This window comes from Diplotaxodon limnothrissa, linkage group LG3 (genome assembly GCF_057381915.1).
Source record: "Diplotaxodon limnothrissa isolate DT_005_m linkage group LG3, D_limnothrissa_male_GT1.1, whole genome shotgun sequence".
In the NCBI taxonomy this organism is placed as follows: Eukaryota; Metazoa; Chordata; class Actinopteri; order Cichliformes; family Cichlidae; genus Diplotaxodon; species Diplotaxodon limnothrissa.
The window spans coordinates 30660587-30673201 of NC_140598.1; the positions used below are offsets into that span (position 1 = coordinate 30660587).

Below are 12615 nucleotides of genomic sequence, written 5' to 3' on the forward strand. Positions count from 1 at the left end.
TTTTTTTTTGTTGTTATTCCAGTTGTTATTATAACTTTTATTATTATAATTTGGTGCGATTAGCCTCACAATAAGAATATTCCTGGTTTAAATCTTGCCTGTGGCCTTTTTGCATGGATTTTCTTGGTACTCCAGATGGTTCAAAGTCTAAACACATACATTTCAGTTATGTTAGTAATTCTAATGTGTCCATGTGTATGCAGTACATAAAATGCTTGCAGTGCACCTGCAAGCACAAATATCCATGTGTCATTCCATACATGCAAATGTGTGCACGCAAAGTTTCCTACCACTGCTTTGAATGCACAGATTAGCTTCAATAAGCAAGATTTGTTCTCTAGGTGTATATATTTAACTAGTATTAATAATTATAAATGTAGTTATGAGGGCATTTTTATGATAGATATGTGAGGACAGTGTTTAATCGTTGTAATGGTTACAAATTATCATCTAATAAACAAACAGTTTGTGATCTTATCATTTTCACTTTAAATTAAATATATTTAAATCCTTATGGCGGTTATTTGTAATCAGCAGGACTGATTCTTCCTCAGTAGGATGTGACGCTGCTTCTTATTTCTCTTAAGAAGCAACACTAACAAACCAACAGCTGCAGCAACAGCAATGACAGCACCAACAGCAGCAACAATCAGGATAGTCTGTGCTTCAACCTGTTCAACCTCAGTGTTTCCATCAGCATCTTCTCCTTCCATGATGTGCTTCTCCAACATGTTTTCATGCACTTCACCTGCAGAGCAAAGATTAGCTGTCAGAGAAGAAACCCTCAGATGTGAGCTTTAACGTGTTCAGCAGGTAAAGCTAGCAGGAGAACAGCTTCAGTCAGCTGCAGTTAAGGAGATGTCAAGTTACATAAAATGTGTTTGGCTGTTGACCGAAAGCATCTATGTTAGCAGCATGCTACGACTTTACCCTTGATATACAGTAGTAAGAACTGCTAGCTCAGTGCATGTCATTTTCTGTATTAAAGCTACTCGCAACAGAGTGAGCAGCTCAGCATGTTTTATCTGACATGTGACACTAAACACACATATGTTTTTGCTGACTATAGCCCAAAGGTTTTGTGTCACCTGGGCTTGAACTTGCTAAGTGAACATGCTAACTACGACATTATGGACGCACTCCATTTGCTGTTGGCATGACAAACTCACCTGTGACTGTGAGCTCAATGAAGTGACTGATCTCAGTGTGAACTCTTTTACTTCTCACAGGGTTCCTCACTGCTATGTGACACTCATACATCCCAGTGTCATTAAACGTAACATTCTTCAGGATCACAGAAACGTCTCCATCCTTCATCTCCGGGTCCCTCAGTTTTACTCGGCCATGAAAAGATGGATGTTGGTAATTTTCATAGGAGCGTTTGTTCCTGTAGAAGTAGACGTAGCCGTCTGTGTTCAGGTCAGGTCTGCTCCACTTTACCACTGAGATTCTTTCATCTGTAGTAATCTGACACTGGAGAGTGACGTCTGCTCCGAGCGTCGCCTGCATATTCTGCTGTAGAGCTGAAGAAAAGAACAATCAATTTTCTTATTGCAAAGACATTTTTAATGCATGAAACTGACATTAAAACACGACATTTAATATTTTTAAACAAACCACAGTTGACCAAACAAAGTTTGAAGGAAAATTTCACCAATCTCAGGCGTGAAAACATCTCCTCTCTGTATTCAGCGCTGTAACCATATCAGGTTCTCTGAGCATGATTTAAAAAGTTCACTTTATGTTTTAAAAAAAAGAAGAACAAGAGAATTTAAATCTAGACCATGCTATGTACTGAAAGATTAGATAGAGAGACCGTGAGAGCGAGTGATGGAGATTAATGTCATCAACATACCAGTGTGTCAAAAGAAAATTGTACATAGTGTGATCAGCTACATGAAATGTGCTCTTTTTATGGATCACTAAGCAATCCACATGTCTACGTGACTTTTCACATAAACTCTTGTGTGATAAACTTATTTAGCAACTAACAACCTCAGCTCTTTTCTAAGAACGTACAGACTTAGAAAAGGGGAACCTCAGCTCTGAGTTCTTGGAATAACTTTGTTATCTTTGTACACACATGTGACCAGCTTGTATAAATAAAGAACGCAGACAGTGACAAAGCGCGAGTCCGTGAGTGCCTCCTGCAAGGCCGAGCGCTCTGTGACTGCCCTCGCGAGTAAAGACAACTGCAGTGTTTGTGTTTTCTAACTAAAAAAAATCTCCTTAAAAGTGCTCAAAATGTCCTTAACTTCAATGTAGTTACTGAATTTCGTTCAGTAACTTATTTGATTATTGAATAGTGTAATGTGATTACACGACCACATTACTTTGAAATGTTTTACAGTCAAGACTTTACACAGACCCTGAAAATCAGCAACCAGCTTTATAGATATAGTAGCACAGTCGTTTGAGATGCACTATATCAATATAGATTCAGAGAGCATATTTAAAATCCATCTTTGCGATTCTGTCCACTCTTACCCTCTATATTTGGTTGCTTTTCAGCTAGTAAAGCAGAGCAGAGGTGGTAGGCCCAAATGGGGCTTTAGTTTTATTATATTGTATTACAGACAACAACAAGCATATATAATATGACAGTTTTAGAATATTACTTTTATACACTTGTTTCAAATGGCAACATTTGGCAAACTTTAACTGAAAATGTAATTGATTGACAAAACTTGGTAATTGGGTAATAAAAACCACACGTGGTCTTCTGATCCATCTATGTGACCAAACCTACACAGGTGTGTCTGCATTTCCTCTTTTTTTCTCCGTTTGTCCTCTGTCATCATAGCAAAACCCAAGTGGAGGCTAAGACCAAACTCCCTTTGAATTCCAAGAATTGTCCTCTCCTTGTTTTCAACATCACTTGTAATATTGGGTTTCCCAATGCTGTGGTGTTCTCAAGGAATGTAAACTTTTCAAAGTATTGCTTTTAGTTGGATTTGATTTACTTACACTTTTTAGAAAATGTAAACTATAGTTAAAGTATGATTATTCTTTTTGCAGTAATCCAACTGTTTCTCTCCATCCAAACATGTACTGTTATCTCTGAGCGAGCAGCGTAACAGGGACAACCATCAACAAGGTAGACAGTGGAGGAAGGATACAGAACAAAAGCGTGATTTAGTTTTTTATTACAGCTTTACACACTTGAATTAATTAAATATTAAGAAAACTTCAAAAACACACAGTAAAAACATGCATCTATTGAAACCCCTAAAGTTTCTTTCTATCATAAGAAGCAAGCCTGACACATGATAACCAGTCATGCCAACTACAGCTGTGTGGATGTTTGCTAATTATATATTTACCCAAAAGTGCACTTGTGAACTCTGATGCTGTCATAGTTGATTCTCAGTCCCTTTATCCTCTATCCTTTCTAAAAGTCTTCAAGAATTACTATTATTTTTTCCTCACAGCTCAATGAAGAAAATAATTACATTTAAAGTTTGCAGTTAAAAGTAATGCATGTGATCTATAACCCATTTTATATCAATGATTTATTTATTTATTTTAACCAATTATGAAAAGAGAAAGTTTAATTCCTTTGTCATTTGCAATCAGCCGAACCTCATTCCATGACTCATTAGTTTCCTGATGAAGCGCTCATTCTCGCAAATCCCGTTTTCCGACTAGGAATGCGTGATTAGCCGGATTAAAAAAAAAAAAAAAAGTCTTTTGACCATCCCATTGTCACAAAGGGGTCACAACCTAGTAGTGAGATTTCACCTGTTAAGCGAGAGTGAGTTTATCACCTTTAGACTGGGTGCCAATAACCTTTTTACGTAAATTAAATGGAACATTGAGACACGAACAGAACTCGCTCATTTATAAAACTGCCTTTAGTTACAGAAAGAATAAGCAAGGAAAAAACTGTTTGACTCACCTGCAGACACAGAAATTAATGACAAAAACAGGAGAAATCTGACAGAAGCCATCTGTGACAAGCCAGAGGAGAGAAGATTATAGCAGCCCTGACCTGAACAGAAAGAAGCAGCTCACATTCCAGACCAGCCTTTATAGGGAGGGTGGGCCACTTTAAAAACGAAACTATTTAAACTATTTAAACTATTTAAAATTACAGTCACACCGGAAAGTAGAACCATACAATCCGCACTTTAAAAATGCAATGAAGAATGTATGACATTTCAGACAGAAAAAAGTCAACAAATCAATAGAAAACCCCCAAAAACTTTGATTTCCGATTTCCTTTTTAGACTTATAAATGTGACAGTTCACCAGTGGATTAACAGGAAGCTCAACTGAATTCTTCTCCCTTCCCCCATCAGAACAGAAAAAAAATAATTTTCAGGTGAAATAAATCTGCTTTAGTTGATTATGATTTAATGAAACAAATATATAAATAATTAAATGTCCATTGATGTTCTCATTAATTATCTATTAATTCGTTTTGGCGCCCATATTTGGTCCTGATGCCTTCAAGTCTGGAACTGCAGCTGCTAGAATGCAGCTCGGGGAAATATTCAGTTACATGTAGAGGATCTTTATCACCGATAACTTTCAATCAGTAAGAGACAGAGACTAAAGGGATCCAGTCCAGGTTTCTTTCATTCTTGATCAGCGTCAGACCTGAACGCACGGAGCAGCAGATCCAAATTAAAGTTCCAGCTCTTATTTATTCACATCTGAAATAATTGGCGCACTGAGTGTTCATAGCTGCTGCTGGTCTCATGTCTGATTTATATGTAAGCTGTCCTCACTCTGATTCAGGCGGCGCCCAAATAGTGTGTTACGGGCGGAGAGAGGGGAAAGCAAAACACCCACTTTTTATGTGAGCGTGCACAAACAGACACAGACAAAAAGAAAAAAAGAGAAAAAAAACCCACATTCAACCACTTCGTGTCAGTAACTGTTTTTGTGCAGTGAGGCCACGAGGTCCACTTACAGTCGCGTTCATATGATAAATATGAAGAAAGCTCCTGTATGACACTGATGGAGTCAAACCGAGTTAACGCTCACCTGCAGTCACGGTGAGCCCAGCACAGACATTTCCGCCTCATTGTTCTGCTGACCCGACTCTTCAAGCTCGCTAAATATCCAAGGCTGGTGAGATTTCCTGGGAACAGAACATCCCTTATCTCTTTATCCTAATTCTAATCCGAACGATGTCGAAGTTTGATTTGAAAATAAAACTCCCGAGTGTCATGACAGGTGGGTTTGTTCTCAGCCTCGCGCTCTGGCGACTGTTTGTGTCATGAGGACGAACAAAAACAGTCTGTGGGTGGGATCAGAAACACGTGCGTAATAACAAAGAAGGTCACGTTACTCAAATAAACGTCTGGCAGGCTTCGTGTTTCACAGCTGATCAACAACAAACCTGATCATTAATCAATAATCAGTCATATTAAAACCATCACAGAAGCGTTTTAATAGAATCAAAAGGATTCACGATCATCTTTACGTGAATCTCTGTAACTTTTAACCTTTATACACTGCATGGCATTTCTATTTCATCTCATGCTCCTACTGCAAGTTCCTGTAAGTGTTTCACAATAAAACCCTATGTAAGACATCCAATCGAAGTGTTCATACAAAGGCTTTTAATTTGTAACAGATGCAGGAAGTGATGTGTTTAGACAAAAGAGGATTTAGCTTGTAGCTACTTTCAGCTGCTAAAACTGAATTATATGAAGTCAGTTTCTGTTTATGTGCTTTTTTCCTTCAGAGCTGTTCTCTTGTTATCCAAAAATAATCAAAGCACTTTAAATATCAACACAACAGCTTTAACTTTTTGTGTGAAAGTACTCAAACTACACCAGTGCTTGAATCTGTTTGCATCTGTCAGTGCCAGAGGGAGAGTTCGCCCAGGGCGCCAAACAGGCTAGGACCGCCACTTCTGTTCGCCCAGGGCGCCAAACAGGCTAGGACCGCCACTTCTGATGGGTCACATATCAGTGAAAAGTGAAATATTTCACTTCTCCTCAAAGTGAGAAATCAGACTAAATAACCTGATCCACAAGGTCAGTAATGTTGTGGGGATGTAGCTGGACTCTGTTAGGGTGGTGCCTGAGAGGCAGATGTTGTCCAAGATAAAGATAGTGTTGGATAATACCTCCCACCCACTCCATGACATGCTGGTTAGTCACAGGAGCTCGTTCAGTGAGAGGGTGAAATTACCAAAAAGCACCACTGAACGACACAGGAAATCATTCCTGCCTGTGGCCATCTCCCTGCACAACTCCTCCATCTAACACACTGTAAACACTGCAAAAGTTACACCCTTTTTACACGCGCTCTTTTCTACTCTGGAATATTCTTGAAAATTTTCTTGATAGTTATATAATTATTATATTATATTATAATTATAATCACCTCTGTTAATCCTTGATATTTATAATTGAGTGATCTCTACATATTAGTGCTATTTCTTAAATGTGTAAAATCTGTAACATAATGTATTGTTTGGAGTTACTGTTACTATTTTTACCATTTCTTCTTGGAGCAACTGTAACCCACATTATTTCCTTAGGGATTAATAAAGTATTCTGATTCTGATTGTTTCAGGATGACCTGCCATTATCCAGTGACACATCTGCTTACCTGTATCTTTTGCTCGTTTCTCCTCTTCTTTTTTCTTTTTTCTAAACTGAGCTCCTGATGGCTTTGAACTTTTCTTGTCCGTCTTCCACTGGTTTTAATTTTGCACTCCAGTATGAACACCCACCTCACAACCCGAGGATCATAACCTAATAGACCTACACCTTAGTTCACAGATTCACTTTGTCTAGGGTTTATTTCTGGGATTTCACACAACCCAGGATTCAAATCATGAATACATAATGGGCTTGTATTTACAACATTATGAATGAAATGTGCTCTATTTGGAAGCAGCCGCCCCCCTCCCCTTTCGACAGGTTGTGTGTGAGACTTTAAATCATCAAACTGTAAGCCTCGTCGTCTCATCGTCTTATGGACTGTACGTAGTGGAGATGACAATAAAGTTTAAATTGACTTCAGCAGCAAGCAACCACTATGCCGCCCTGAGCGACCGCCCATGTCGCCCATATCAAAAACCACTACTGCCCGTCAGCACTGCAGCTGTACTGCAAACACTTCAGTTTGTTCGGGATTCTTTGGCTGTGCTGGTTATTCTGATGTCACTTTCGCTGAGCTGCAGATTGATGCTTTAACACTTTCAAGCCTCCAGGTGATAGAAGAGCAACTTGAGCGACAACCAGTATCATCATAGAAGACACAAATATTCAAACATCATCATCATAAAATCTGTCACACACCATCTAGAAGTCTTTTTTTTTACTGAGGAAGGAAAAAAAGGCGATTCGTTCTTAATCTGTTACTCCAGGGAAACACAAAGAGTGCAGGAGGAAGTTCAATCATGCAGAATATGAGTCATTACAGGTCACCTCAGTGTGAACATAAAGCAGCTGACACAGAGTGGATTGGTGTCGTTCATGAAATTTCAGTAAAGTGGAATTTTAAAGTGAAACACTAAATCCAAATCAAAGAATTTATTTTGTGGTTTCAACACAAAAGTGAAATGTCTCCAAATGATCTTCATAAAGTCAGAGAGATCTGTCACCGTGTTGTGTAACGATATTCTTAAGTGTTTGTCAGTCGTGTCAGTTCTCAAGTCAGCGTGAAACTTTCATAATCAGTTTCTTTTTAGTTTTCTGATCACTAAACCTCATTTTCAGTTTTACAGCCGTGAGCAGCATGTGTGAGATCTGCCACTGAAATGAAAACTCTGCGGTTATAGCGGACGCCCTGGACCACTTTCTCTGAAATGTGATTCTGTACTGTTCCCTGGTAATAACGTCACAGATGGGAATGATGTCAGAGTGGAAGAACTTTATTTACCACGAGCCCACATTGAACACACACTCTGGCTGGCAAGTAAGGATGTGGTTCTGAAATTAATACAAATAAGAAATAACATAAACATCTAGACTAAGATGTTCTGGAGACTAAGAATGTCAAACAAGACTAAGGTTCTGTTCAGTTTTCTGCTTGCAGAGCTGATACAGCTCCTTTTATCCCACATCAACCTTCAAACAAATCTGTTTTTACCTTTAACATAAACCTGTGTGGAGGTTTGAATTCATGTTTATCCACTTAGCATTTTTTGTTTTTAAATCTAATGCCACATCACCAATATGCAAACCACGGACTGGATCTGCAGCCAAATCTATTACCGATCACTCTGCAGACCTTTTCTCATACATACAGTTCTTATTCCCATATATTTTAATCTGGCCGAAAACACAGTCACCCAATCAAATTATTTATGCAGAGGGTGTGCGAGAACAGAAACCGCGAAAGTTCAAAGAAGGCGAGGAAACTGCTGACGGTCCACAGATGCTCTGTTAGCCTCTGTGTTAGCAGCATGCTACGACTTCACCCTTCATACTCAAACTAGAAGTGAGCAGAGGGACTGTCAATGAATTTAAACTTATTCATTATGTATATTTTAACGTGATAAGTGGAGAACATTTTAACTGAATTATAAATGAGACAATGTTGTTTTTTTGTGGGTGACAAACTCACCTGTGACTGTGAGGTTGATGAAGAGACTGATCTCAGTGTGAACTCTTTTATTTCTCACAGGGTTCCTCACTGCTATGTGACACTCATACATCCCAGTGTCATTAAATGTGACGTTCTTCAGGATCAGAGAAACATCTCCATCCTTCATCTCCGGGTCCCTCAGCTTTACTCTTCCATGAAAAGATGGATGTTGGTAGTTTTCATAGGAGCGTTTGTTCCTGTAGAAGTAGACGTAGCCGTCTGTGTTCAGGTCAGCTCTGCTCCACTTCAACACTGAGATTCTTTCATCTGTGATCATTTGACACTGGAGAGTGACATCATCCCCAAGCTTCACTTGCAAACCCATCTGTAGCGCTGAAGACAAAAATCATCAGTTTTTATCTTAATGCATCTATGTTTATTATTAATTTTATAATTTTAATGCATGGAACTGATGTTAAAACTGCACATCTGCTGTGCTGATGCCTAAAGGGAGCAGTCAAAAGAAGTGTTATAGAAATGTAAAAATTTTATCTTGAGATGCATTAACTCCTTCAAACCCGCAACGTATTGGCCTGAAAACTGCTGCTTCAAGTTAATTTAAAAGATATACACAAACACTTTGATGAATCAATGATTATTATAACCAGAGTCACCATATCAGGCTTCCAGTTTAATGACATAATTATTATGTCATTTTAAATTACATAATAATTTAAAGTCTAATATAGTTAAATAAAACTATGAAAATATAAAAATAAATTAACTATAAATTAACTATAAAAATATAGTAAATTTGTCATCAGTCAGCTTGATTTTTTGTTTGTTGTTGGTAAATAAATTACACTCGTTTAAGAGTGTAGGGGAGTGAAGAGAGAGTCTGCATCTGTAAGATAACATGTATGCAAACAGGAAGAGAAAGTGAAAGGGACAGCTAATAAAGTATGAACCGAGTGTGACAAATGAATATTTGAACGAATTAAGAGAAAAAGACGTGTGAATCCTAAGTTTGTATTTTTTGTTTATAAACTCAGGGATTGCAGTGATGCTACAGATTAACATGCTTATTTAATCAGTCAGTTCATGTGGACATAAGCAATGAACATTACTAGAAACGATAGAATTTTTTACTGTCTGTTGGAGGAAAACATCATCCGGCCAACACTTAAACCTTTACAAACAAAACCATTAACTGGGCACTAATTAACTTCCCATGTGAATTAAATGGAGCTCAGCTAGCATAAACATTGTTCACTTTACTCATGAGTTTTTGGTTTGAGAAGAAATTTTAAAAATGTAAGTGTGTTTCACTAACCTGCAGAAACAGATGCTAGAGGCAAAAACAGGAGCAATCTTACAGCAGCCATCTGTGAGCGGAGGGTGGAGAGGGGAGTAGCAGCAGCCTGATAGTGAGACAGAGAGGAAAGCCTACATCAACACCAAGCCTTTTATATAGCGGGGGACTGATCCTAATCTTATCGCTGAAACTGCAGCTGCCACAACACCAATTAGAAATGTTCATTTAACATTTTAGGATATTTATAACCAATCATTTTAACCTTAGAACACTATCATTGGGGGATTTTCACCCGAGCAAATATATTTACACAATTTTCAATATGTTGCATTTGTCTGAGTGTCATGGGTCCTTGCGTAGCTTCAGCACTGTCTTAGACGTCTTTGAAGGCTGTTTCCCTACCCCAAAGCCCACTTTTTTCCTACAGGCATCTGTTTGGGTTTGTTTGTTTCTTACTCTCTGATTGTGTAATAAAAGTATGAACATGTATTGTATGAAGCGCCTTGAGGCGACTTTTGTTGTGATTTGTCGCTATATAAATAAAATTGAATTGAATTGAACTGAATTATTTATAAGTTACACTTGTGTTTGAATCCTGCAGCTTATAACACATTTGATTTCCATGTGTGACAACTGCAAGTGTCCAGAGTGAGGACAGACTGAGGGACCCACTGCTGCACATCATCTGTGAGGCTTTGCAGCCCCGATGATCCACCAGGACAAACTCAGCAGTGTGTGAGGAAGAGGAGGAGGAAGAGCCAGCAGCAGCTGACAGATGGAGAGAATAGACAGACTGTTCCCTGTTTGTGAAGGACTGCTAGAAAAGTTTAACATAACTAACTGTCTGTCCTGAATCAGTCTTATTAGGTAATGTTCAAATAATTTTATCCTCCCAGTGTTTTCAGTGTGGGAGAAAGTACTCAGGGCCTTCAAGTTACACACTATGAAAGGCAGCAACAAGTTTAATGTTCAGAAACCTAAAGTATGTATCAGCAGCAGAATGGAGCTAAAAATAAATGTTTGTTTCAGTTCTATGAAGCTTTGAGTATTTTGGATCAGTAGCACTGCTGTGTTTGTTGCATCATATTGCTGTAATTGTTTATGTGCTTTATATATTCTGAGGTAAGTTGATCTATAGTGTTACATCATATTCTATAAGGATGTTATGTGTTTGTATACTTTCTGCCCAGTTTGACCCATTTAGCAGAAGTCAGCCTGTTTAAGGCTCTGATATCTATTATATATGACTTAAAGCAGTTATGACATGGTCTGATTTTCTCACCCAATAAAGGAATATTTCATATATCAGTCTACTCTTCATTCTATCAGAAATGGTCTTCACAGCTCGTACATTTTCTTTTTACACATGTATCTAAGCATTGAGCCAAATGTAATGATGCCAACATATTAAACGAACAATATTTGTCTCTTATGTATAACACATCTGTATATCCACTGTCAGATACTTGTCTTTGAGCACTGTTTCATATTCGTGTGTCATATGCTTATTCAGCTGATCTCTGACGTCTCAACAGTAGGTTGTGCACAGAAAGAAGGCAAGGCAAGGCAAATTTATTTGTAAAGCACAATTCAACAACAAGGTGATTCAAAGTGCTTTACAGAGACATTAGAAACAAAAACAAATAAAAAGCATGATTTAAAATTGATTAAAACAAGCAAACAAACTAACTAAACACACACATTCACATTCACACCTGTTCGCGCGATCTGAACCCTTATCGTAAGGGGAGCTTCCAGTCCTTCTGTGGACGAGCTACTTTCTATTTTAAATTCCCTGAATTTAAAATACTCTCTAGAAACGAAAGAAAGGAAAAGAAAATGAGTGAGTGCGCACAGACAGATGCAGAAAGTCTGCAGAGGAAGTTTTTAACCTCCTATCAGTGAATCTGACGGAACTTTCAGGTTCTATGAAGCCAGCAAACTAAAAAGAAAACAAACCGCTCTGCTGTTTCTCCACCCTCCATGTCAGTTACTGCTTATCTGCAGTGACAGCTGGCAGATCACGCGATCTGTTTAAAGGCATGTTTACATGATAAATATGAAGAAAGCTCTTGTGTGACACTGCTGGAGTCAAAACAGGTTAACACTCACCTGCAGAGATGACCAGATGTACCAGCAGCCACATTGTCAAATTGTTCTGCTGATCTGACTCTTCAAATTTAGCTAATTATCCCAGTTTAAACTATGATGGGGTTAAAATTCAGCTTGGAAATAAAGCTGAGATGTCCGAGTGGGTACAGTCGCGTTTGTTTTCAGCAGCTCGATCCGATTGTGTCAGGAGAAGGAGAAAATAAATAATAATAATATAATGAGGGCGGGGTCATAAAAACGAGCGTAAATGCGACGAGGCTGAAGACAAAAACAAAAAGCGTGTGCTTCAGGGCTGATAGAAGCTGTTTAACACGCTTTACTTTATATCTACCTGCCCATCTCTATTTGATGATTTCATATTTCAGTATTTCTCTTTGATCTCTCATCCTCCTCTGCCTCACACTGAGGACATGTCTGTAAAAGTTTGAAACAGTGTTTAGAGCAGCCTGAAGTTTTAACTTGCAGGGATTTCCGACTCTAACATCATTGTTTAATGTGACGCTCTAGAAGACGATGTACATCACAGGAAATATGAAGCCTTTTTACTTTACATCTCTGCACCATCCTCAGCCACACAGTGATCATCCTGCATGGGTTTAAAAAGTAATGAAAACAAAAATAATGAAACCTGTTTTATTGTTTGAGGGCATTAAAGAGCACACATGTCACAGTAGTAGAAACAGAATATT

The 12615-nt window shown here is 38.3% G+C and overlaps 1 protein-coding gene across 1 annotated transcript; it reads right to left on the reverse strand.

Moving 5' to 3' along the window:
- Positions 1-479: 479 nt before the first annotated feature.
- Positions 480-9923, reverse strand: LOC146635320 (junctional adhesion molecule-like). The gene is made up of 4 exons (XM_085346734.1): positions 9833-9923; positions 8539-8892; positions 1170-1523; positions 480-748 (listed from the first exon to the last, which is right to left on the reverse strand). Exons 1-4 carry the CDS (start codon positions 9882-9884, stop codon positions 531-533), a joined length of 978 nt encoding a protein of 325 aa, XP_085202860.1. The 5' UTR covers positions 9885-9923; the 3' UTR covers positions 480-530.
- Positions 9924-12615: the final 2692 nt, after the last annotated feature.

Coding starts and splice junctions, on each gene's coding strand:
- LOC146635320 (XM_085346734.1), bottom strand. CDS start 9,884: ATGGCTGCTGTAAGATTGCTCCTGTTTTTGCCTCTAGCATCTGTTTCT. Junction 1,524..8,538: donor CATCAACCTCACAGTCACAG/GTGAGTTTGTCA, acceptor TCTTTTCTTCAG/CTCTACAGCAGAATATGCAG. Junction 749..1,169: donor CATTGAGCTCACAGTCACAG/GTGAGTTTGTCA, acceptor TTTGCTCTGCAG/GTGAAGTGCATGAAAACATG.